We start from the raw sequence: 27,690 nt of genomic DNA on the forward strand, positions 1-27,690 counted from the left end.
TGCCAAGAGAGGTGACGTGTCTCTCGCCCGCGTGTGAGGATGTTTCACTCGGGGCCTAGACGGATGTCTCCAGGTCCTTCTTGGCGGTTATAGCTGAGCAGTTGGTTTCGGTTTCGGTGGGGCTCGGAGGCCCGACTTCTCCACTTGATTTCAGGGGTTGCAGAAGGCCGATTTCAGTCAGGATTTTTCCCAGATGTGGGGGGACGTTCCCACAGCAAAATCCTGTATTTGTTCCGCGGGGGGGTCCCAGGAGATGGGGGCTCATTCCAACTTCAGGGGCATTGGTTACGGAGCTCACCGAGAGAGCATGCTAGTCTCTGCGCCCCCTGGTGGCCGTTTTGTTTAAACCATTATTGAAGATGTTTTTCTGTTGTTCTGCTCGGTCGCTGGCATGAACTCCGTAAGCCTGCGGCCATCTTGGTCGGGCTCTCTAGCGCCCCCCCTCTCCCTGGGTTTTTAAGAGTTCTGCAGCACACCGTCTTTGTTCTTTGATTCACACTAGGTTGCCATTTTCAACCTTTGTTCAACACAGCTCGTCTACTATCAGTTCTCCCTCCGACTCACCGGCTGTGATGAACTGCTTGGCATTTCTTGTCTCTGGAGTCAAGGACGGTACCACGGTAGCAAGCATCTCTCCCTGCCTCGGTTATCCGTGTAGGAGGGCTCTGTGCACCGTTCACATCTGTTACATCACACACTAGCTGTTGTTCCTAGCCGTATGATTACTTTCACAGAGGCTTCGCGGGTCTGGGTCGAAAAGGGCAAGGGCACTTCCCTCCTTGACGTCTGTCTGGTTCTCGCCGCCTTTCTGATCCTCTTGAACTGCTGTCCTGGAATAGATGCCTCCTTGTACGGGTTGCCTTGCTCAAAGCGTGCTCTCGTGCTCCACCTTTTATCCCTGTGGGGAAGGAAAAGGGCCTTCCGGTGTGTATAGTTATTGTCAATTGCCTGACCCTTGTGTTGGGACATGTCAGGAAAACGGCCCTGGTTTTAGTCTGTTGTCTTTCATGGTGTAAGAAAATGTTTGTGTTGGAAGAGGGGGGGGGGGGGGTAGAATTTCTGAATATCCTACGGGGTAGGATGGGGAAATGGTGTTCTAAGGAAGGGGGTACCGCGCCTCACCCGTCGATGTCCCAATTCTACTCCCTGAGTACATCTCACCAGGTGATCCTCCCTAGCAAGTCCACCCCAGGAAATGGATCCAATAGCGATGGTCGTGTCCTGGCCACCTGGATGACAGATCCCCAGGGACTAGTCAGTGAGATACCTTTAGGTTTCTCACAGAGGCAACAGAAAGTGATTGAGCAGTGACTGCTTTACTTGTTATGTTAGATGAATTTCTAAAGCGCACGTTCACCCGGAGGTCTCTTGGCACTAAAAGGAGCAGAAGGTGCAGCAGCGGGAGGACCTAGAACAGACAAGTCTTTAGAGAACGGCGGAAACCCAGATTATCAATAGCGCGGAGATGCAGAGGAAGACTATTTCAAGTTTTTGCGGCCATCACGGAAAAAGCGCGGCCGCCAATCCGGGAGAATCTAACTCGAGGAACAGAAATCAGTTTAGCTGACTGAGAGCGCAGAAGCTGGGATGGCACATAGCAGGAAAACGTTTCCTGTATGTATTCGGCGCCCTGTTTAGAGAAGGCGCGGTGTGCCAAAAACACAAAGATTCGAAAAGAATACGCTTCTCAATTGGCAGCCAATGTAGTTGTCTGAGAAGCGGGGCCATATGGGCAGGGGGGGCGGGGGTGGGAACAAATCACTGTCCGAGCAGCGGGGTTTTGAAGCAATTGAAGGAGCTTAGTGAGGTAACTCAGCTGACCCAGATAAAGAGAGTTACAGTAGTCTGTGGTGCTCAGAACCAAAGCAGCAACCACGGCAGCACAATGTTTAATTGGAATGAAGGGGAGCACCTTGCGTAGGACCCGCAATTTAAAACGCCTAGAGTTGCATACAGCAGCTACTTGAGGTGCCATGGAGAGAGAAGATGAAAGCAGGACACCCAGGTTTTTAACTGAGGTCGCTGGCATAGGGCACGTACCTAATGAAGTAGGCCAGAACTCTGGGGTCCAGAAAAAGTGGGGGCTAAAGGTGCCTACCACCAGCAACTCCGTTTTCGATCCATTGAGTTTTAACCAATTTGCCGTCATCCAGACGCCAAGATCTTCCAAGCAGGTCCGTAGACGAGACGATGTGTCAGCCCTGGTAAGGTCAAGCCAAACCAGGATCTGCTTATCATCGGCGTAAGAGTAGTATCTGGACGCATGCGACAATATAGGAAGGAGGAGGGGACAAATGTACATATTGAAAAGTAGTGGAGAGTGCGCCGATCCCTGGGGACAACACAGAAAAGCAGTCCCAGGAGGGAGCAAAAAGGGGGCAAGGACACTGACTGGGTCCGGTTGGACAGAAAAGCTTGAAACCAGTCAAGGACCTGACCTGAAATGCTAGCATCAGACAACCGAGCCAAAAGAATCGAGTGGTCCAACAATAGTACCACTCCCACCCCGCCCTGGTCAACTAACCGGGCAAGATCATCCATAACAGAATTAAGAACAGACACTGTTCCCCTTCCAGCGTGAAAGCCAGACTGGAAGGGATCCAAGAAACCAGACAATTCAAGGAAGGAGGAAAGAAGAGGGAAGACGAAGGTCTTGAGCAGCTTCATATTAAAAGGTAGCAAAGAGATAGGTCTGAAATTGGCCATGACCTTAGGGTCGAGAGTGGGCTTCTTCAGCAGAGGAAGCACTAGCGTGTGCTTGAGTTGGCTAGGAATTGTACCAGCTTTTGATGAGTTATTGATAGCGGCAGTAATGTGAGGAAGCAACTCAGTAGCAGTGTCTTCAATCAAGGTAAGCGGAATAGGATCTGCCGGAGAGGTAGATTTTAGGCCACAAATGGCCTCAAGTATCTCGAGATCAGAGAACACAGGGAAAGAGGACCATGAGACCGTGGGGACAGAAAACAAGGGAAAGCACAGGCAATCAGTAGTGACAGGGGGTTGCTTTGGCAATATCTGCACGTATGGTTTCTATTTTAGAGGAGAAAAAGGATGCGAGAGAGTCGCATAGAGCTTGTGAAGGGATAATTGCTGGGCCTGTTTCAGTTGGAGCAGAGAGAGAGCTGACCAATTCAAAAAGGGCCTTGGGTTTATTTATAGCTGCTTCAACCCTAGCCCCAAAAAAGACCTTTTTCGCCAGGACAATAGCCTGGTGGTAGTCAGACAGCAGGTTGCAAAAAGTAAGCTTAGCTGAAGGGGAATAGCGTAGTCTCCAGTTCCTCTCAGTTTGTCTGCAAGCCAGTTTTTTTAGCTTAAGTTCTTCAGAGAACCACAGCTCTGACCTATGCTTAGTGCCTTTGGACAATCAGAAAGGAGCCATAAGATCGGCTCCTTCCAGGAAGGCATTCTCGACTGTAGCGAGAGTAGGGGAGCTGTCAGATGGGAGTCGTTTAAGTAAGGATGTAGCAAGCTCAGATTGAGATATTTTCCGTCAGTCACGTCTAAGAGCGGCTGATTTGTGGACTGGAGGCATAGAAGAGTAGTAAGAGATAGAGAACTGGATCAGATAATGATCCGACCATAAGAGAGGGTAGATTGAGGAGATCAAAATGGAGGCACATGTAAAGTCAAGGATATTGCCTAACGGATGTATAGGTTTGGCAATCAGTTGCGGGAGCCCCAAGTCATCCATGGACTTTTTAGGGAATACATAATATATAAAAGAAAACAGTGTAAGTTCTTAGGTTCTCTATCATTCTGAAGAAGCTTGGGATATTTAAGCGAAGATACAAACTTGCCAGAAAAAAATTGCAATATTAAGACAATCTTTCTTCTTGACAACAATTCCAGGCCGCCGCTTCCTCTTCCTTACGAAGCTGATGCTGGAAACATAGAAAAGGGACTCCAGTTAGTCCGTTCAGCATGCTTTCAAGCACAGGGTATTGTGCTGGGACAACGAAGGAGGACCTGAGCTTCAACACAGGAAAGCAGTCTTCAGTCACAGAACTGAAACAACACAGTGCTTCCTTCACTATTGTCACTTTCAGCCAAGTTTGCCAGAATGGTTCTCCCACCATCAAGTTTTCCTTGCTGGACCACCACAGGAGGTCCTGCGAGACCCTGGTTAGGACGCGAAACAGGTCTGTCATGTTGCTAGAGAATTGTGACCACTGGGATCTGAGAGCTCATTAATGGTATCTCACTCTAGCCTCTGCCACCAGAGGAAAGCAAGATGCCATGAGACCGATCAACCTTAGAAAGTCCACGGTGGTAAAGCTTGGGTGCCCTGAAATTTGTAGACCATCTGCTGGATGTTAGGAGCTCTGTCCTCAGGAGGAGAAAGCCTTCCCCTTGAATGAATTCAGGACCACCTGATCAATTGAAGGGTTTGTGAAGGTGTCATCTGGGAATTCTTGAGTTGACGGAGAAACCCAGTTTTTGCAGGAAATGGCAGACATGGCTTGGGTTCTCCCGGGCTTGCTCTTGCAAGCAGGCCATGATTAGCCAGTCCAAGTAAGTTAATACATGAATTCCCTCCCTTTTCAGACTGGTTGCCACTACCAACCACAGCTTGGTGAAGACCCTCAAGGTGGAGGTGAGCCTGAATGGCAGTACCTTGAATTGCAAGTATGTACTGCGGATTAGAAATCTTGGGTACTTCCTGTGCTTGACGTGTATCAGCAGATTGAAGTAAGCATCCTGAAGGTCCAATGAAACAAGCCAATCCTGACGCTCGAGAGCCAGGAAGATCTGCGAAAGAGTTACCATCTTGAATGTGTCCTTTCTGAGGAACTTGTTCAAGCACCTCAGGTCCATGAAAGGTTGCAGTCGTCAATCCTTTTTTTGGGGAATTAGGGAATAGTGTGAGTACCACCCTTGATTCCTCTCTGCTGGAGGTTCTAGCTCTATCGCATGTTTCTCTAGCAGGGAAGCAATCTCCTTCTGGAGTAGCGGGACTGGAGGTATTGGTCTCAGGACGGGAGGGGGACAGGCAGGGGTGGCATCTGATGAATGGAAGACAGTACCCTTGAAAAACTATCTAGCTGACCCATGCATCTGACGTAATGTTTTGCCATTCTTCTGAGTATTGGGTAAGATGCCTTTTCACTGACACGATGTGTACTGTGTGAATAGGAAGGTTTTGGTGCAGCTGCTGAGCGTGATGTGACAAAAGGGACGGAGAAGAACTGATTTGCCTTCCCACCTCTCGCTCCTCATTGCCTGGAGAATCTCCTTTGCCTTGTGGCAGGCTGTCCTCTCTCCCTTTGACTAAATGATTCATAGTAAAAGAAAAGGCTTTGTTTTCTGGGATGAGGACAACCGTTGTACTCTGCTGGCAAATTGCTGCACTCAGGGACTTTGTTGCTACCTTGGAAGTTAGCAAATTCTCAAGGCTGTCGTCATCTTTTGAGCCAAAGCGATTATGGCCATCAAAGGGCATATCCAGTTACCTGGCTTGAACGTCTGACGCAAATCCAGACTTTGCTTACCATGAAAAGTACCTCAACACCAAACTGGTGCCCATCGCTCATTCCAAGCAGTCCGAGGAGTCCAAGCCAAATTGTAGAGTCATGCACATTGCTTCCATCCCATCAGAGACAATACTTGGGACCTGTCTCTCTTCTCTCCTACTGGGATTTACTCTGCGGCCTGTTCAATAACCATCCACAAGTTTTGGTAATACTTGTTCAAGGCACAAAAGGAGTCGACTGCCATGAGAGTCATGCTCCCTCTTTAGAAAAAATCTTTTTAGTCCAGGCATCCAATCTCTTATCGACCCCATTTGCGGAGCAAAGATGGGTAGGCAGACGATGTAGCCCCTGATGCGACAACTAAATCCACTAGGCTCTCGGGTCTAGGGTGCATTGTGAGAAAGTTGTGATCCAAGGATGCAGGCCTGCACCTTTTTGTGTGATCCCCCCCCTCTTACTGCTACCACCCAGTAGGGCTTCAGCCAAAGTTCCATAAGAGGGTCATTTAAGACTGCATGGAAGGATAAAACCATTTTATTTTTTACCGCGTCCCTGGACAGAATATCTGTCAAATCATATTCTGTCACAATCTTGGTCCGGGGTCCCCACCCAAGGGTCTCAGTCACCTCCCCATGACTGACCTGCATGCTGCATTGGGATGTGCATGTTGGTTCTGCCGATATAGATCACTTCCAGGGGAAGCGTTCAGAGCACTTACTGATAGGAGATCTGCAGCTAGATAGCCAATCATGGCAGCCTCTGAGAAAAGTTCTTCAGGATGGATTTGTTAGTTGCATGGGTTGTAGCCCACAAGGGATTTCCTCGTCCTCATCATCAGAGAAAATTCTCTGAAAGGAGGACATGAATTCTCTCCTCGACCTCAGCCAGCATCATGGCACCAAAGGCTCTTTGAGTTACGACCCTGATGGGCCTCTCGAAGAAGGAGCCGGGTATGCACCAAAGAGCTTCGATACAGACAAGGCCGTTAAGGACAATGGGGTCTTTGGAGGTTTCTGTGGCATCATTCTCAGGTCCTTTGGCACACTGGACAAGCTCTTACTAGAGTCCTTGCTGGTTTTATTAAGCTAAGTGGGTTCTGACCCTATTTTCACTTTTGACTCCGAAGAGGCGGTCGATGGGCAGCTTCTGCGAAAAGCTCAAGCATTTCTTAGCCTGAATTGTTCCCATTTCTTTGCTGAAGCAGATTTTGATGGGAACCTTACCTGACTTTTCAGCTGTGATTCAAAAGATGAGCGTGTCCTTCTCTTCTCTTTTTTGAAGATGAAGAAGAGTGATATTTATTTATTTTAATTCTTGTGACGCGCTGCATGCCCGTGGGCCTCAGGGTGATGGGAGTCACTGCAGCAGTGCGACCTCTTATGTTTTGTCGACTTTCTGCAAGATTTCTCTCAAAGTCGATCAGTCTACTCAACCTCTTTTCATCAGAGGGATGCACTAAAAAAGGTAGAAAAGGTGGTTGTAGGAGAAGTGAAGGGGGCAGCAACCCAAGGATGGTGAAATAGTAATCCAGCGCAACTTCCAGTATAAAAATATGGGAGTGCTGCAGAACAGCAACAGATGCAGACGTAGATCTGTGGCACTCCAAGAAGCCGAATGTATCTTGCTAATTATCCTAATGTAAAGTTGCTTGCTAAAAGCCCCATCCTCAAACGTGCGGGGTAAAATGCTGGCAGCCACCCGATGCAAGCGAGAGGCAAACGAGGTAGAGAAGCGTGAACAGGGGCAACTGCAGCTGCGATTGGCAGAGGACCCGGTGCTGCTGCCACCATACTGTGTGGTGCCTGTGAGTGCCGTGTGTCCGCCGGCCGGATTAACAGTATCCTGGGCGATGGACACGGTAAAGACTGGTGTGGTGTGACACCAACACCGGCTGCAGGGCCGCCGGCAACGGTAAGTGGCAAGAGGAGGGGCCAAAGCTGCAAGGACTTGAGACGTGGAGCGAGCACCCCAACGATGGCGGGCTGTGCACGCATGTGAGCCTGGATCCTCTGTGTTCAGTGCAGGCATCAGGAGTTGATTTCTCTAGGGAGATGAGGCCAGACAAAGGTGCGGCAGACGAGCGCTTGAGAGCGCCTCCTCCTTCAACGCAGTTTGCGTCCCCGAACCAGGGACACATCGTGTGAAACCCCCGGGCGGCACAGGTATGAGGCAGCAGTGCAGACGGCGCACTAAATATAGGGGCAGAGCAGAGCACCTGGAATTTAACAGTGAGCGCTGGGGTGGTGGCTGGAAGGCCCCAATGAATACACGGACACCAGAGGGTGGAAGGACGTCTTACTTTATTTAAATACAAGTCAAAACTCCCCAGTGCGGTTCCCCGGCACCCTCCTCCTCTCTCCCCGTCATTTCCTGTGGTGACGTCTCACCACCTAACGAGGGCTGCCTTAAAGGGGCAGCCACTCATAACAACACCCCCGGACAAATGTCCTTGTAAGTAACTTTGAGAACTGTCCAACTGGCAATAACCTTAACACTCCTGGACTAACCTGGGAGGTCTCCCGATGCTCCTTTGGGGTCTTCCTCCGGCTCTAGACTTGGGCCGCCGCCAGCGTCTTCCTCAGGGTTGACCTGACATTGAACCTGTGGTCCGAGGGGGACCCATGCTTCATCGTGAGTGTCAATATGTTCAAATTCAGGATCTTTGGGAGGTGGCCTGTCTTCTGTTCCTCTCACGACATGCTTAAACCTCAAGCTGTTGTGAGTCACTTCGCGCTCTCCATTTGCGGCTGTGACCATCGTTCCTTTCACCGCTATTACTGGAAGTGGCTCGGGTGCAAACTGTGAGTCTGTCTTTCTTGTTACAGCCCTTTGGACCCACACTTCATCTCCTAATTGAAATTCCTTGGACTGGGCTCTCCTCCTTCTGTCAGTCTGCTCCAGAGTTTTCTCTTTTGTTTCTTCATCTCTTTTGATGACTTCTTGGTCTGCTTCAGGCCGCCTTGCTGGATTGGTGACGATTCTGGTCCTGACCTGATATTTCATCATGAGCTCGGCTGGGGTTCTATAGGTGGCTTCGTGAGGTGTGTTGCGATAGTCTCTCAACATCCTGCATAGTGCTAGGTGAGGGTCAACCCCCTGTAGACGTGCTCTTTGTAAGGTCTTTTTGATGGACGCCATGCACCTTTCTGCCATTCCGTTCGCTTGCGGCCACCTTGGTGTTACTCTCTGGTGACGGAAACCCATGTGTTTTGCAAACACCCCAAATTCATGACCACTGAAAGGCGCTCCATTGTCTGATGTCAGTGTGTCCGGTATTCCCCATTCGCTGAAGACTTCATCGAATGTCGCAGCGACATGGGCAAACGCCGTTGACTTGACACATTTCACAATGGGGAACCTGGAGTGTTCATCGATGAACAGTAGTAAGTAGTCGCCTTCCTCCCGTGGTCCATAAAAGTCAACCGCGACTCTTTCCCAAGGATGTTCCGGGATTGTGGTTATTCTGAGCGGTACTGGGGGTTCAGGTTTTGCAGTGCACTGACATGCTGCGCAGTTCTTAACCCATCGGTCGACCATATCGTCCATGAAGGGGAACCATACATTGCAACTTAGTTGCTTTTTCGTGTTCTCCGCTCCACGATGTCCCTCATGTGCCGTCTTGATGACTTCCAAGAGTAAAGTAGTGGGGATAACTATTCTGCATCCTCGTAATAGGATAGACTCATCCTGGACTGCTAATTCCGTGTGCACTCTCGCCAGTCTCTCAATCTCATCGCGGCTGAGTGTTTTTGGACCGCCCTGCGAAAGTCTTTCCATTTGCTGTTTACAGTTAAGCTGATAGCTATCGCCATTGATGGGTCTGCGGCTGACGCAACAACAATAGTTTCGATGGATATGGCGGGTGGTAACACGTTGGCAGTGACATAGCTAATGTATTCCGAGTCACCCTGCCGTGGTGCGTAGTTATCAACCAGGTGTTTAGAGAGGTAGTCCGCTGGATTGTTTTCCCCTCCTGGTCTATGATGATGTCAAAATCATACTCTTGCAGACGGATACCCCACCTCTCGATCCTCGGGGGCATTTTCGTACGTGGGTTGCCAAAAAGGGACAGTAAGGCTTGATGATCTGTGATTAAGGTGAACCTCTTATCAATGATGAAATTATAGAAGTGTTTGCATGCCCAGACAGCTGCCAGGCTTTCCTTCTCTGCCTGGGAATAGGCAGATTCAGGCGGGGCTAGGGCTCTGCTGGCATACGCCACTATGTGACTTGGGTGCGTGTCCTGACCACTGGTTTGCGCTAGGGTGGCGCCTAGGCTCACCGGACTGGCGTCTACCACTATCTCCGTGTGCCACTCAGGGTCGAAGTATGCTAGCTTCCTCGCCTCTGTGAGGGCGTGTTTGATAGTGTCGAAAGCTGCTTGGCATTCCTCAGACCATGCAAACGTGACATCTTTCTGCAGTAGGCGCCTCAGGGGTTCAGTGATGGAAGCAAAATGTGGTATGTAGCGAGCGCAGTACCCGGCCATCCCTAGGAACGATCGGATGTCGGCCACCTGGGTAGGTTTGTCCAGCTGAAAGATGGTTGACACTTTTTCGGGGTCAGGGGTCATTCCATCCGCCGAGAAAATGTGGCCAAAGAACTTGAGTTTGCCCTTGCTGAACCGACATTTGTCAATGTTGAGGGTTAGTCTAGCATCCTGCACTGCCCGGCATGCCTCTCTGAGAGCTTCATCATGTTCGCCGCAAGATTTTCCAAAGACCAGGATGTCATCACTGTAATTAAGGGTTCCTTTTACAGGACGTATGATCTGTCCAATTGTTTCGTGAAAAATCTCAGTCTGTCATGACCACAGGTTAGTTTATTTTCCCATACTTGTCCTAAGAGTTGCAGGTTCAGAGGGAATTTATTTGCCCTAGCTAGTTATTGATTCTAACTCCCATATTAATGGTTGGTTGAGTTTCTTTAATGGCCGCTAGGTGGCTCCTCTGGTCAGTTAGTTAGCGGGTCTAGTTGTTTTCTTGTGGCAGCTATTTAAGCCCCGCCCCTCAGGAGGCTCACGCTTCGCGTCGTTTGTCCGAGTTCAGACTGAACGCTCGCCGCGTACCTCCGTTCCCTGTCACCGCTCAATATACCTTGTCCACAGAAAATTCCATTCATTCCTTGAGTAACTTTAATTAGTTATCAGCTCCCTTCCTGTGTTTTCCAGTTGCTGCCAGTCACAGTGCATAGTTGAAGTCCTGTCATAGCGTTCTCCTCAGCTCTCAGTTCGTAGCAGTCTTCTCTCTCGCAAGTACACCTATTATATGCAAATGCATTGCTTCGTTTTTGTTGCCTTGTTGCCTTATCAGATACATCGAAATGGTGTATGAATGTTATTTGAATTCCTCACGCATTTTCAGGATATTACGTTGTTTTTAGCGGGTTCGCGCCCTTTCCTGTGGAGTTTTGTCTGGGAAGCTGATTTTCTAGTCAGAAATTTTTGGTCACACTAAGGTTCATATTACGCTCAGTGATAAGGTGTTTTCCTGTTTCCGTCTCGTAGTGTAGTGAGGTAGTTTTTTCTGTAATTCTACACTTGCATTACACCTCAGCTTATTGCCCCCTTTTAGGTTCAAATAGCATAGGGTTTATGTCATTGTTTTAGTGCCATTTAGTCCCTTTCAAAAGAAACTGTTATCCAGTGTCCCCTCTTCAGAACTTGCGCCCCTGTATAGAACAGGATGGAGAGCTCAACTAATTAAATACCAAGGTGAGATATTTGCTGGCTCCCAAATTACCAGTTTTTGACCTTCTGTTTTACAAGAGAAAACTAAGGAAGGGAAAATTGTTATTTTCTTCACAGAAATTCAGTGTCTAGTTCCCAGGAAGGTAGAAGTCAGTTGGAGTTCCAGAAGGTTCCCGCAGAGTTTTCAGGTGAGCGTTACACAGTCGCAGAGGAGATCCCAAAATTGAGCCGCTTGTAGCGGAATAATCCATCATGGGATGCGAATGTGGTGATGGGTCATGAATCAGGATGAAGTACCAACTGATGGTATCCCTGGTTTAGGTCTAACTTCGAGAAGAGGACGGCTTTGTTTAGCTGAACTATCATGTCCTCAATCTTGGGTCCCGGGTGTCGCTCTCGCTGAATGGCCGTGTTGGCTAATCTCATGTCCACGCATAGTCTCAGGCGACCACCCTCTTTTGGGACAATTACGAGAGGTGAAACCCACGGTGTCGGTCCCGTGGCCCTGTCGATGAGGTCGTCGCGTAGCAGTTGGTCTAGCACTTTTGAGACTGCATCCTGTAGGTGGAATCCTACCCGACGCGGGTGTTGTGGGACTGGTTGAATGGCTGGGTCTATGTGTAGCTTAATCGGTGGGCCTTTCATTTTACCTAGACCCTGACACAGTTGTGGGAATTCCTTGATGTCTTCTTTCGTGATGACAGAGCTGTCATGAGAAACCATGATACGCATTTGTCCTTGCTTGTTGGCATTTCACTCTGAAGATCCGACGACATCTCCCTCTCGGACTGGTATATTGATTAGACCCAGACATGATGCCGTCCTGTAACTCAGCAAGTAGCGCCCTTTGGTGGGGCTTCTTATGACGTGAATGACTGTGTCAGTGGATTTGTCGGCGAAAGTTAGTCTCCTTTTGAATGACCCGATGCATTTCAGCGGCGCATCTGCTCCCCATTGGTATATTTTCGAAGTTGACGGGTGCAGAACTGGTTTGTTGTGAAGTGATTGAAATTATTTTTCTCCCATGATGTTTACCGGCGCTCCTGAGTCAATCAGAAAACAGAATTGATTGTCACCAATGTCAATTGGTATTCTGGGCGCCTCCTGGGCTTCCTGTTCATCCATTATAAGATTGAAAAACTCATCATGGGCATGTGGGTCAAACGCGCTCTCAGTCGTAGTCCCTCTGAGAATCGAATAGCGACTCGCATCGTATCGATGGTGGTCCATCATATTCATCCACGACTTGCACGGTTTGTCCTTGCGCCGCATATTCCTGGCTGTCTTCATCAGGATATACTTCCTCCACCACTCGTACATATCGCCTCGGTCCTTGTGGATAGAACCGTGCCTGGTGAGTTTGGGTTGGGAACATTCTTTGGGTCTGTCTGTTCTGCGAGGTCACACCCAAACGTGGTGTGGGAAATGATATTCCTTCCCTGCATACAGACTGAAAATGTCCTTCCCTGCCACAGTTGCCACATTTTTGGGAGAGCGCCGGGCAGGAACCTGCATGCGGAAATGCCATCCCACATCTGTAACATTGTCTTTGCATGCGTGGGGTCGATGTACCACTTTGGTTGCTGCTTCTGTCGTAGCTTTTGAAATTGCCAGCATTGATTGTCGCAATGACGTCACTCTTGTCGTGTTTTGTGGAGGTATTGCTGGCCATGTGTGAGGCTTGTTTTTCTAATCACTCCAGTATGCGTGCCATTTCGCTCACCTCTTAAATAGTAACATGTTTTTTTAGAAGCTGCTTCTGTAGCGTCGCTGACACGCATCCCTCAATCACTCTTGCATCGTCTGGAGACCTCCACTGAGTAGTCGTTGTTAGGGAGAATTCTCTGTTTAGGCTGAATTTCCTAACCTAGTGAGTCCCCCAGCAGCTTTGCTGGATTTTTGGGGTTTATTATTTTCTCCTGCCAAGAGTGAGACTCTTTTACCCTCACTCTTGGGCATGATTTGAGTGTGTTTCTTTGTCTCTAGATGTGTTTAATGGGCTATGGGGTCTTTTACTCCATAGGGATTCATGTGTTTTTGTGATGTGTGTTACACAGCACCCTCAGTGCAGTAACACAGGGGTGTCATAGTGACCCCCCAGTATAGACTCCATACCCTGGGACTGACTACTGTCTCCCAGGGCATGTAAAGTCACCATTGACTTTATTAGTCTTGAATTCTGAACAGAACCAGTACAGACCATCATATTGTGGACGTACTGGCTGGGGCAATTCGATTGCCCTGGGGTCTGTTAGTCAAGGGGGCACATCTCCGTCCCCCCTGATCGAGTTTTGGCTGGTGGCAGTGGATACTACTTTTTATATGCAACCGCAAATATTTCTCTATGGGGTTTTCCCCATTGTTCGAGGCTACTATCTTTATTTATTTAATTACGATAGCCGGCCAGCTCACCACTTAGCATGTTTGAGTGCCAGCTAGGCTGAGTGAATGGGGGTTTTCTGCATAAAAGCAGGGCTTTGGGGACTGGAACTTCAGAAGTCGCCACAGGACCTAAGAATCCGACGAGGGAGAAGCTGAGCCGACCTGCCACAACGACACCACCGGAGGAGCCCTGCCGGATCGTCTCACCACTTTTCCCAACGACAGAGGAGATCTCCCGCCAGTTTCACCGTATTTTCGCCTTACCGACCTATCTCGTGGCCGCCTTGCCTGTGCCAAGCACCCCGGCAACCGGGATACCACGTTTTACCACGACCGCGAATTAAAGGGTAATACCTTTAACTGGGAAAACTCCGCGGCTGGTTTCTTCCCCGGCAGTGCAACGACCTTCATCTTTCCTCCAAGTCGAGATCTTCTCTTCCCCTGGACGACGACGAGACTTGCACCCGCTGCCAGGAACAACTGCCACCGCTGGAGGATCCTTCCCACTTAAGGTACCGTGTCCTGCCCGGCTTCCCTTGCCACCGACTGTACGGGGTAGATTTAGCCCCCGGCTTTGGAACCTGGGTTAGCCTGGGACACCCTGGCTAAAATTTTCGGAGCCTCTCTAAACTCTCTTTGAACTCTCTGCAAGACTTTCTAAGCCTAGTGTAACTGTGTGATCTTGGGCACATTTGTGCTCTGCTCTCTCTAAGAGTGGGCCCAGCCTATGGACTTTGGCTCACAAGTGACTTTTGCTCTTCTGCCTTGCTAATAGTGTTCCTAAAGCTTAGAGTGGTGTACCTTGCCATATTCTGTCTTTTTCCCTCCCTTCTTCATGAACTTGTTGGAGTGCCATCTATAGTTAAACACTCACCTCTGTATGAAAATAAGTGGTGTTAACTAAGACTTATCTGATAAGGAATAAGGGTTGTATATATTATAATAGTAACTGTGTTTAGAGTGTTTTACAATAAGAGTGCTTGAGTGTTTCAAACAGTGTGTTTTTAAATAAATAATTATATACTTTGATACCAAAGCTCTGGTCAGTGTTTGCTTGTATTGTCGTATCCGAGTGCCTATTGTGTAAACTTTGCATTCTGCCTAACTCTTCTTGAGGGAAGTCTGACTGCTCAGCCACAGCTACCAGGTAAATCTGGGTGGTACAGACTGCTACCAAGTGGGTTTACTGCTAACACCTGTAGTAGTCCTAAATCTTTTGCAGTGTTCCCAAAGGGAACTGCAAAGGTTTCTGCCTAACAACTGGCAATGCGCTCCTTTGACGCGAAGTCTCGTGAGGAATTCATCTACCGTCTCGTCGCTGCGCTGCAAACATTGGTTGAAGACATATCTTTCGTAATCCCTGTTAGGGACAATGACAATGCGCTTGTGTAAAGCGGCTATGAGACTGCCAAAGTCAGTGATTTCTGCTGGTGGAATGGTTTTAATCAGCGTTTTTATCTCTGTACCCGCCGTGTTAATGAACATACTGCGTAGACGTGGGGAGGTTTCTTCCCCTGCAGCATCAATGAAGTTATTGAAGTCCTCCAGCCATTCCACCCACCTTGCTCCTTTGTCAGCTTGAGGCGTCATGGAAAACGGGGGTGGCATGCGCTACGTAGTGGCGGTGGACCTTGTGACTGCAGGTGGTTGTTGCGAGCTGGAGGTAGCTTGATCTGCTGCAATACTCATGGTGAGGCGATTGTTGTTCCTCACGGGCAGCGTACCTCTCAAGCGATGACAAAGTAGGCTGGGATGACCGTGTTGTGATGATCTGTGGCACCAAATTCAGTTAGGGGGGGGGTGCTCCTGGGCGTTTAGCTGTGGTCCTGCGGCAAGGGAAACACTTTGTGGTCGTTTTTGGGCTTGCCCACGTGTCACGTACTGTGACGAGGAAGAGGGTTGTAGCAGGATGAGGAGTAGTCCATAATCAAAAAAAAATTCTGGAAATGGCCGCCGGATCCTGGGGACCCCGTGAAAATGTCTTGGGGGCCTGACGTGTTGCACACAACTCCGGCAGCAGCCTTGATCCTGCTACCCGTGCAATGATGCGTGTGGCGGGGTCACTCGCACAGCTGTTCCTCCGCTTAGTGGGACTGCAGACGGGAGGGAGGTGTAGTCCAGGAATGGCGTTCGCCCAAGTGCGACGACGCGCATAGCAGGAGCGGGGATCCGCCGGCCGGTGGGATCACCGGGATGTCAGGAGGAGCACGCACAGAGGGATCTCCGGCGTGGGCCGTAGGAGGACCACTGGCAGGAAGTTTCCTCGTCGCCAAATGTTGGGGGTTGGAAGGCCCCAATGAATACACGGACACCAGCGGGTGGAAGGACGTCTTACTTTATTTAAATACAAGTCACAACTACCCAGTGCAGTTCCCCGCACCCTCCTCTCTCCCCGTAATTTCCTGTGGTGATGTCTCACCACCTAACGAGGGCTGCCTTAAAGGGGCAGCCACTCATAACAGTGGCGAGGCCCTTGTGGCTCCAGGAGTGTGTGGAAGGACTTTTTGTCAGGTAGTGAACAAAGCAGGGGAAAGGCATGGTGACAACAGCTGGGGCCGGTATCTCTGAGAGAGGCTGGGGCCTCCCAGACTACGGTCACAGAGACAGCACCAGTGGGTTGCGGCAAGGGCGAGTGGGACGGCAGACCCTTGTGCACATAGTTGTGGTAGTACCAGCAAGGCCCCACGGGGGCCAACATAGGCTATAACTGAAAGCCCCTGCAGAGAAAGCCAACCTTGCCAAGGCTGGTGGCAGGGAAGGAGGAGTTGGCAACAGTGGCTGGGTGAGGGAGAGAGAGGTGTCACCTGCAAAGACAACTACTCACTGCGGGAGGAGAGGAGCCTAAGTGCGGCCAAGAGTGTCATGATGCCTACCCCCAGGCATCCGGACCAAGCCCATCAGCCCCGGGAGCAGGCATCTAGACATTTATTAAAACCTCAGCAGCCCCGGCTAGGGGCTATCTGGGTTCAGTCCAGGCGCCTTAGGCGCCAGGCTCATAGTAGGAATCAGTCCTGGCGCCGAAGGCGCCAGGCTCATAGTCATTACTTACCTCAGGCAGACCATGCTGCAAATGACTCCAATCCAACATGAAGCCTGAAAGGGACTATTTTTTACTCGGATGTGGTTCTAGGGACTTCTTATCTGGGACTACTTTTGAGGGTATTTAAACCACGCCCGACCAGCAACACATGCTTCGCGTTATTCTGCATCCAGCAGTGTAACACTCACCGTGCCTGCAGCCTGCATCCAGTCTTCTGCCACGCCCGCCTCGAATCCGGAGCTCCTAAAACAAAGAGGAAAGAAAGGGACAAGGTTAGAAAACGAACTTATTTCTATTCCACACCTGATTCTGGATCCATCTTGTCTCCGGACCTGTAAAGAACATCATTTCTGCACGCGCCGCACCTCCATCTGCAGCGCCATACTCACCAGTCTTCACAGCATCCTTCGGGTCGGCGCTGCCTCCATCATTTCTTCGCCGAACTTCGGCACCTAGGAGACAAAAGAAAATCACAAGGTCAGCCGAGAGAACCAACACATATAATTCTTACCACCATAGACTTACCTGATTTACCACCGGAGGAATCCTTTTGTGACTCTCCATATTTTCACGTGCCGCATCTGTAAAGAGAGAAAAAACAACACGTTTTCCTCGTGCAACATTTACCGGACAGAGCCGGGTAATACAGACTCTTACCTGAGCGCCACCAGCTGCCACAAGAGCATCTTTTCACGAGCCAGCTGCAAGACAAGAAAGGAAGGGGGGGAACAAGAGTGAACATCGGACATATTGAACTCTATGACCTTGATGCTTACTGGTCCTCACCAGGAACCTCAGAGTCAATACTCTCCGGAACTCTCCCGAGCCTTCAAACCAGTGAAGTAACTGGAATCGACGTGCCCCTGCAAATCCACGCAGGATGGAGAGCTCATCTTTCAAGAATATAAGGTGAGATTGCTGTGAGAGCATTTCGGAGGTGATTAGTTGGGGAGGACTGTGGGGGTGCCATCACTTGAATCCAAAAGTGGCTAAATCCATCTCTCCACTTGCAGGAGAATATTTCTACGGGTTAAGCAGACAAGATTAGGAGGGCAGATCCAGTCAGTCATCGCTGCACTACGCATCACGTGGGTGGAGACCGCAGCTGTCCGGGACCGACCGACGCCCCTGTGGGAACCAGGTGAGCGTAACAAAGAGGCGTAGGGGAGAACTACATTGCAGCAGGAAACACCAAGGCGGCTCGCTACTGGAGGGCAATGCGGGGGACGAATGAATAGCCATACAGGGAGGACCCCCCACTCCTCCCAATCACAACATGGCGAAAGGGAAAGGCAAGAAACCCTTGCAGCAGAGTAAGGTTGATCAATATGAGGTCAATAACCCTGCAAGAGTGCAGCTCACCACAAAGGGCACTGCCCAGGGTACAAGCATCTCGCTCAATGACGTTATGGGGGCCATTGCCAAATCTCAGTCCTCATTGGAAGAAAATAAATTGATGGGCTGATGTCATAGGACTCTTTTTGTGGCAGAACGTCCGCAAATTGTCTTCAAGGGTGTGAGAGGTAAAGCAGCGGATATCGGACACGGAAGATCCAATAAAGAAAATGGAACAACAACGAACAGTTGTTTCACAGAAACTGAAAATCTTGGAGAGCAGAGAGGAGGATGTAGAGGGGAGATCAAGGCCAAACAACCTCTGCATCCTGAGGTTGCCGGAGAGAGTGGAGTGACACAGCATGGAACTCTTCCTAGAGCAATAGCTTGCTGAGCTAATGGTGCCATAGTAACTCTCCAATTTCTTCTCTGTGGAAAGGGCCCATCGGGTGTCCACCTGGAGGATTGTCAGGAGCCTACCCACTTACGGTCATCGCAAGGCTATTGACCTTCAGAGATCGGGACACCCTGCTGCAGATGGCGAGGGCGACTGGCCCGATCACATACAATGGCTTCCGTATTGGTTTCTTCCCAGACTACATGAGAGGTGCAGCGGGCGTGACATTCCTACGACTCCAAGCGAAAGCTGCTCTACAGCAGTATAAAGTATGCCCTCTTTTTCCCCTTGCAGCTGAAAGTATACCATGGGATGAAGGCACTCCTCTTCAGTACGCCACAGGAGGTGTGGGAGTAGTATGAAACTAACATTCATCTGCCAATGGCCTGCATACCACGGAAGGAGATGCAGCGACCGGTGACCGGACCAGTGCCCTCACATCTGCCCTGCTGTTCTCTCAGGACTCGACGTCCCCAGAAGATATTGGCAGGACCCTGGACCGAGGGGAGGATGGATGAACTTCAGTCGACAGGTGGCGCCGGACTCCGGCATGACTGAAAGCATGTGAATTTCATGGCAAAGCAACTTTAAGACACTGGCATTCAGATTGGAGGAGGTTGGGAGACAGGCTCAGGTTGGGTTCTTGCTATGCAAGCGACTGCTCATCCGCTTTTGGGTGTTTTGGCAGGGCTGCTCAGGTTTTGCATGTGCCTTGGGCGACAGGTGCTTCAGTTGAGGAGAAGTGCAGGGTGGGGGGAGTTGGGGATGTTTTTCATTTTCGTTGTTGTTGGTTTCACAATGCTTGACAGGGGCGGGAGGTTAGTGGTGCAGACTGCCATGTGGGGACTCTTATGTCGGATCCATGGGTGGAGATCCCCAATGGGCAAGGTCTGGTATATACACTTAGCAGAGGATGGCACAAATTAAGGGGGTCACGTTCTTACCGTCGAATGTAAATGGAATGTGCTCGGTCATCAAACAAAGGTGAATACTACAGTTCCTCAATAGGCACTCACCAGATTTTGGCCCTCCTCACTGAAACCCACCTGGCGGGGTCGAACTGTAGTTTTTTTATGCACACAAATTATAGAGTGGTCTTTCATGCTGGCTTTGCAAGGGGGCGAGAGGTTCTTTGATCCTTGTACACAAAAGGGTGCCATTCCTGGTCATAGAGGTGCAAAATGACCCTAGGGGAAGCATTGTGCTGATCTGGGGAGAATTATGGGGAGCCACATGGGGTATTGTAGTGGTGTATGCACCTCCCTCCCTTACGTGGGACTTGCATAATCTTCAGAAGCTCATAGTGCTGGGGAGGCAGAGAAATGGATTTCAATGACGTCATGGACATGGGTCTCGATAGGTCCCACATATGCAGTAGCTCCTCAACCAACTATGTTCCTTCACTAGGGCAATGAGCTGGCTGGACACTTGGAGAAGCCTGAACACTGGGGAGGTTGGGTACTCTTCTCTGGGGTTCACTCTTCCTTATTCAGGTTGGAATATCTCTTCATACCGCTGGGCGACAGCCATAGGTTGCTTTCAGCTCAATTTCTCGCTAGGGGGATCTCGGACCATTCTCCATTACTTGTTACGCTCAAGAGCAGGCATGAGTCATCTTCTCCCACGTGGAGGCTGAACTTTTACTATCTGGGCTTGCCTGAGTTTACTGTGCCACTTATGCACACCACACAGGAATACGTGTCGTGGAACGAGAGATCAGTGGATAGCCCGGTCACAGTCTGGGAGGGATACACAATGGTTCTCAGGGGGCAGGCGATCTTGCTGGTGTTGGCACGGCAGGGGCAACATATATTGGCAGTGGGGGAGGCAGAGGTGGCCTCAGAGAGGAGAAGCAGACTTGGTTGCCTCCGGGTGCCCAGAGGCTCAACTCAAGTTGCGGACAGCCCAGGAAAAATGTAGCATTAGACAACACGAAACAGGCACACTGGCTCAGGTTCACCCAAATTCATGAGACTGGGGACAAGGCAGGGAAGATACTCGTGTTGCTGGAGCACAGGTAAAGGGAGAGTGGGCATATGAGAGCCCTGCAGAAGGACACTGGTGAGGTGGTGACGACAGACGCAGATATCGCACAGGCGTTAGCAGGGTATTATGTGTCCCTATACAGTGCCCCATCTTGCCGCCCCGAAATTGGGGAGCCCGAGGTTGACTGTTTACAGCACGGCATCGGGAGGGGCTAAAAACAGATATCCCAAAGGAAGAAATGGCAGCAGCTATCTCCCAACTGCAGTCTGGGAAGACTCCGGCCCATAATGGCTTCCCTGTGGAAGTTTGAAAGAGACTGGGGGAGGAAGTGGTTGGGCCACTCCATAGGCTATTTCTGCAGTGCACAAGAGACGGTATATTGGCGGACGATCTGAGGAGGGCGCACATAGTATTTGTTCCCAAGCCGGGTAAGCCACCGTAAACTCAGTGTCTCCAAGAGGCCAATATCGCTAATGAATGGTGAAGCGAAAATCATGGCAAGGGTCTTAGCAAACCGTAAATTGAAGGTTATTTGCTGCCGGGTCCATCCAAATCAGTGCAGGATTATGCCATCTAAGCCTCGCATTAACCTGTGTAGGGTACAAATGGCTTTGGGACAAGCTCCCACAATCCCTGGCCTGCTGGCTTAACTGTCTGTAGATTTTGAAAAGGCGTTTGACTCTGTGCATTGGGATTCCTTGTGGGGAACTATGGAAAGTAAGGGCTTTGGGGACAACTTTCTGAGCTGGGTGTGCCTACAATACAAATCCACAGTAGTTGAAGTGCAGATTAACAGGTTTTGCTCTAAGACATTCCATCTGGGGCGGGGAATGAGGCAGGACGGCCCCCTCCCTCCCTTGCTCTGTACCCTAGCGGTGGAACCGCTGCCAGTGCAGATTAGGTCAAGCAGGGAGTGGGTGGGCTTCAGGTGGCCCTGGGGTGACAAGGAGAGAATATCTTTATAGGCGGATGACCTACTGATCTATTTGGGCAACCCGTCTGTATCCTGCCAGGAGGTGACAATGATACTAGGCGACTATCAACATGCCAGTGACCTCAAGATCAACTGGCAGAAGTCGGTCCTCTTCCCCATACAGGGTGGGGAAGCGGCACTCCCGCAGATCTGCCCGTACCTGGAGTCCATGACTGGCTTCCGGTATCTCAGGATTCAACTGGGCGAACATCTCTCGAAATTTCTCGATTTGAATCTGAATCTGATCCTCGATGTTTTGCACTGGCAGTCTCTTCCGCTGGGCCTGATGGGAAGGGCGGGCCTTTTTAAAATGATATCCCTGCCTATGTTTCTTTGTGCACCGCAGAATGCTCCACTTCCGGTATCCAAGAAGGTCTTTAGCAGGATTGATGGGGTGCTTATGGAGCTTCTTTGGGTGGCGGGGGTGGTAGACAAGCTTGCATCGCCCTTAGGACTCTACAGTGATCAGTTTGGGCGGGACGGAATAGCCTACACTCTCTGCATGTATTTATAATGGGTACTTCCCAATTTTTTGTTCTCGAGGGCCCAGTTGTACAATGGGAAGAGGCATAAATTATTTTCAAAACACGATAACCGGTTACCGCTCCCTTAACTACATACCTATAAGCGGTGATACTCTTCCAATGCTATATTAGATTAAGCATTATACATTCCAGAAACCACTTCTTACAAATATATAAATGTATTCATAATTTTTCCACATAGTCAAATAAAACCGAACAAGGGTATTTTTACATCAAACACTGACTCAATACCAAAATGAATTCATATAAAAAATTACTTACAAAAAGTACATATAAAAAAACGTGTGTCACAGGGTTAGTAAGTGGTGTGATTTTGTCATTTATAACACATCCGTTTTGTAAATACAGTTCTTCTACTCCTGTTTTTCCAAATTTAATTGAGATAAAAAACATGTGAAAGAACCCCAGGGTCCACTTATTACACACGGGCCACCTGAATGGAGCTAATCTGAATGGAGCTAATAGACAACCGTCTACAGCAATACTACTGGACTGTGCAGTTAGGAGTCGTGAACGACTGACTGCACAGTGACCCCGGGTTGCCTCATATTGGTTCTGAACAGGGTTGGATGGGTGGGAGGACCCCTTTGCAGGTTTTATATGGAATGTAATCAATTGGGCTCCTGGCGATTCCCTGATCTATCCAGGTAAGTGAAATAGTATAAACACAGTGCAGATCAGGGCAACCAAACAAAATTACCCCACCCATAAATTCAACTAATCATATAACTGATGCCACTCTTGTAAAGTTAAGCAAAATGAATTTTAGTTTGCCAAAAGTGTGATTGAATACAAAAAAGGAAACTAATATTCAACTGGACAGAAAGTGAAGTAACTGCACAAGTAGTTGTTGAACTTAACATACATTGGGCCTCATTACAACCCTGGCGTTGGACCATGGTGCTATTAGCACCATGGTCCATGCCGGATTCCGCCATGGTGGATGGCGGATTTACCGCCCCATTCCAAGGTTGGCGGGGCGGTAAATCCCCATTCACCATGGCCCCTTCCCCATTCCCATTTTTGGCCCATAGGGCGCAATGGGAATGGGGAAGGCGATAATTACGGCACCGTAAATTACGGTGCCGTAATTAGCACCAAGGTCCCTTAGCGGGTTGGACTTTAACGCCTGCAAAAAGCAGGCGTTAAAGTGTGAATCGGGCGTTAAGGGTTTAACGGCGCCGCAGCCTTTTATGGCGCCGTTAACCCCTTAACGCCAGGGTTGTAATGAGGCCCATTGTTGTCAAAACATTTTGTGCGAGACAAAACATGAACAAAAAAATCCCATACAATCTTCTGGGATCATGTGCTCTGGTTAGGACAAATACGTTGATTTAAACAATTTAAGAAAGTAGCAGTGCATTAAACACGGGGGGAAAGCATGTCGATACAGATGTGTTTCGGCCATTAAAAGCTGGTCTAATGTGCTTGAAGTTTGATGGCCTTCATCAGGACAAACAAAACTATTTGGTGGTGGAACATTGAATCCCATCTTGCTCTGCCTGGAGAGCAAACCGAGAAAAGTGTGCAGATGTTTCACTTTCTGTTCTGTTGAATATTGATTTGTTTCCTTTTTTGTATTCAATCATACTTTTGGCAAAGTAATATTAATTTTGCTTAACTTCACAAGAGTGGCATCAGTGCTACGATTCATTGAATTTATGGGTGGGGTAATTTTGTTTGGTAGCCCTTATCAACTGTGTTTATACTAGATTTTTATATGGAGACAAGGGGTTCTCCCACTTATGTCGAAGCATGTGCGACTGGTGTGGGAGGAGGCACATGCGCATATTGGTTGGAGGGGGAGGCCAACTAAGTAAACCAGCGCATCTCCAGGAGCTCAAGATGGGTCACTTTAGACACTGGGAAAACTTGGGGATTCAGACCCTGGCAGACGTGGTGCAGGGGAATCGTCTCCTTCCTTTTGAGGAGATGCGGGAGAGGTTCTCCCTTGGTGGGGGCTAACGCTTTAGATCTATGCAGAACCCAATTTCCAGTCTTGAGAAAATTCCCACAGTGTTCTGCATGGGAGGCAATCCTACTCCCCGTGCGACTTTAGACAAAGGTCACGTCAACGTTATATCAAGTAATATCTGCATATAGGGCTCAGGAACTGTCCCACCCCAGAGAAAGGTGAGAGAGGGATGTAGGCCCTATGGATTCCGAGGAATGGGTGGAGGTGATGATTTATCCCCAGGAGATTGATATGTTGGCGAGGCTTCGCCTTATACAGTAGAAGACTTTGCGCAGGGTCTTCTACTCCCGCATCAAGCAGTGCGGGTGGGGCGGGCTGACAATGATTGTTGTTTACGGTGTGGGAGGCAGGGGTGAACATTTTATCACACCCTTTGGGATTGCTCTCAGGCACAGCTACTGTGGGGGAAATGTATGCGAAAGCTGTCAAACTTACTGAATGTGGAGATTCCTGGGGACCCAAAATATGGAATACTAGGAATATGGGGCATGGAGGGGCTTTCTAAATACAAAAAGACATTCTTGGGACTAAAAGAAAGTGATTGCTTTGTTGTGGGGTGTCCCTGGACCAACCTCGAATGGCCCGATGGGAGGCCGAAACGGACATGTGTATTGCCCTGGAAAGACGGGTGTATAATGCCAGGGGGTGCCTGACAAAGTTTATGAAGGTCTGGGGGAAATGGGAGGATGGGGCGGTGGGTAGAAGGAGATTATCGACTGGTACTAATGCTGAAAAAGTTATATCTGATGTCTTCACCGACTTACGCAGAACATCCAGCAATGTATTCTCTGTCAACTTGTTTGTGCCGCTATGTCAGGCAATGACGATTATGTTCCGAATGTTTTTGTTTTTTTTCTTTTTGTCTTGTCGATGAAAATAATAATAAATGTTACATTAAAGAAAATTAAGTGAAATAAAGAGATCAAGAAGTAAATCAGTTTTGAAACAATTGAACTAGTGTTTCATAGGTCAAGGTTAAGACAAGGCACAGCAGAGTCAGGAGTAACATTGAAGCGAAGGTGGGAATAAGAAACATTCGGGTGCTCAGATCAAGTGACAGTAAGCTGCTATTCGTGCCACGATTCAAACTCAAAAGAGGCAGCCAATGGTTTTTAAACCTCCTTGCTCCTGATCTATGGGATAAGCTGCCTGCACAGTTACGATTGAAGACTTCTTTGGACCACTTCAAGGAAAGGAAATGCTTAAAACATTCCTTTTAACCTAAGAAATTGTTTTAGACTCCACTTGTTTCTAGCATTTTTGGACTTGATTTATGGATTATTTTGTCCTGGCTTTTGCCTTTTGTTGCTGTGGTTTTATTGTCCGCTTTGCTTGCTCTGGCTTCTGTTTTAATTCTTGTAGCTTTTTTTTCTAATTCTGTGGTGATATTTTATGCTTGCTTCTTTTATGTGATGTTATGTTATGTTAGTTACAGTGCCCGTTTACCCATGGGCTTATGGTGCTCTACAAATGTTTAAATAAATAACATGTTTTTTACTATGGTTAGAGATGAGAACAGGAATGTTCATAAAGGAAAGCACAATTAAAAAGGTGGACAGACCAAGAAAGTGAGAAACCACGATGGGACATAATCAATGAGTCATGCTATAAATCAGAACAAAAATGGCTGTAATATTGTGGAAATGAAGTGCACCCAGATGCGAACAGAGGCAAACAGGGAACCGATAAAGCCTTTGTTAGTCTCTTTCAATATAATTAAAGAAGAGTGTAGTAATTATACTTGGGTTCATAGCAAAATCTATGCAACAGATTGACAATGTGATCTTTGCTTTGTTTGTCTGCGATTGTCACTTTTGTTCGATATATAATATATCTATTTCACTATAATGCATATGAACGCATTAAATATGAATTGGTAATGATTTTTATTGTATCAGCAAATAAAGCTCATTGGTGAAAATAAGTTGGATCCTCCCAGTGCAGGGAACAGATAAGGGTTCCTTGTTAAGGCATCGCAGCTAGTTTATAGCATATTCTTGAGCCAACAATTCTGCACATAGTAACACGAGGACCTAGGCACATTTGGTATGTTTATCCTGGATTTGGGTTTTGTAGAATGTTGACGATGAGTATCAATCTTACATTGAAAGAAGCAGTAAAATGGGTGTGGAATGTGCAATGTCAGAGAGGTCAAGTGGTTGACAGCCACAAGCCATCTAATTGGTTTATTTGAATGCAAAATATATATATTCATACAGTTTTGTGTTTTAGTTTCTATGGGCTATACTACTTTTGTCCAAATATAATAAAAGGAGTAGTGTACACAGCAGAAAACAGAATTTCCATAATAAAGCGGCAACCAACCTTAAGTTCACCACTGCTGCCCGTGCCAATGACGTTTCTCCATCCTTGTTCTCGGGCACGGTTAATTCGTTCCATCTAAGATAAATAAGGATTCAAAAACAAGAGCAAGTTTTTAATTTCACTACCTTCTCTCCAAAAGATGCGTTATTGCATGTGCGTAACCGTATAAGATTTACTGATGAAATTCAAACAGATGCGAGATTAGCTTACAGTCGGCACAAGTTCTCCAACAAAGATGTTGTTCTGGGTATCCCCATTTACTTCGCTTCAAAAAAACTTTCTACACTTACTTCTACATTCACTTTGTCAGACATCTACTTCTTCATGCATTTACTTCTCCTTAACTTTACTTCGCCTTCATGTAAACATTATCGAGGTGGCAATGGATATAGTAACCATTCAAACCCTATCCATCTGATGTCTTCATGGACACAGGCGCCTCATCACTGGATCAGGTTGACTGATAACCAGCCGTGATGACGACACATGGAACTAGCTTGCAACTTATTCATCACAACTAACTATGAGAAAATATGGGGACGTATAAAGCACCTCCAAGTCCCTGATCTTAACTAATATATAAAGAAAATATTAGAATGTATAGGGAAACCATGCAAAAAAGATGCAGACTCTGCAGAGCGAATCACAGAGCCAGTGTTCGCAGCCAAGGACAAGAGCGGTTGGAAAATTCCTGATTTCTAAGGCAGTGAGCCACCTGCGAAATACAGAATAGAATCCTCAATTGCAGGCAAAAAAGGCTCAGTTTCATGGTCCTCACCCACATGACCCAGCCGAGCTGAACAATGGCCTTATACTTATGGTGCAAGGAGGAGCTGTTCCCAGCTTAGCAGGCTAGACGAATACATGCGTTGTCCATAGATGGTTGCTACCTGCAAGTACTCTCCCAGGCTAGATGGTTATATCATTGGCAACAACGAGGACACACAGTATTTCCCAGTACCTTGAAAAGGTACACCGAGCGCTGTAAACAGAACTGGGTCCCAGGCCTGGGGAGACCCGTTCCAGCCAATCAAGACATTCCAACCCGGGGGTGGTGTATAATGTTGCTGGGGCCAATGGTCATCTTCCAACCCTGAAACAAAGGAATGACATGCATTACTTACCGTAAAATCATTTCTGATGGTTGTATCTGCTTAGATTCACATAGTCTGACATCCAGTGGTCCCTGCAGAGTATTCCATCTTGTTTTTCTAAAGTCGAAAAGGGGACGTCGACATAGGCGTGTCTGCAACACTATCCCTATAGTGAAGTGTAGTGTACCCAAAAATCCCTCACGCGTCGAGGTCCCTCTGTTTGTATTTTATGTGCCACGAGGGAGCCTTATGATTAACGTGAGCGAGTACAGAAAAGAGCAAAAGTAATACGACGTCTATGTTCCTTCCATCCGAGCAGGGAGGCGCATGTGAATCTAAGCAGATACATCCATCAGAAATGCTTTTAAGGTAAGTAATGCATGTCTTCTGATGTTTGTTAATCTGCTTAGAATCACATGCTGTGCATAGACTAGCGAGCAGTACCCGGCGTTGGAGATGGGTAGTGAGAAAGAACAGT

The 27,690-nt window shown here is 48.3% G+C and overlaps 1 protein-coding gene across 4 annotated transcripts in view; it reads right to left on the reverse strand.

Annotated features, from left to right (window-relative positions):
- Positions 1-27,690, reverse strand: part of NEK1 (NIMA related kinase 1) — a 2,768,493-nt gene that overhangs the window by 1,777,707 nt on the left and 963,096 nt on the right. For all 4 annotated transcript variants that reach the window (XM_069631399.1, XM_069631400.1, XM_069631397.1 and 1 more), the window contains one exon: positions 26,119-26,193. In XM_069631399.1, the coding sequence (XP_069487500.1) occupies positions 26,119-26,193 (75 nt within the window). The remainder of the gene's footprint in view (positions 1-26,118; positions 26,194-27,690) is intronic.

Source organism: Ambystoma mexicanum, chromosome 6q (assembly GCF_040938575.1).
Source record: "Ambystoma mexicanum isolate Mex_15411 chromosome 6q, UKY_AmexF1_1, whole genome shotgun sequence".
Taxonomy (NCBI): domain Eukaryota; kingdom Metazoa; phylum Chordata; class Amphibia; order Caudata; family Ambystomatidae; genus Ambystoma; species Ambystoma mexicanum.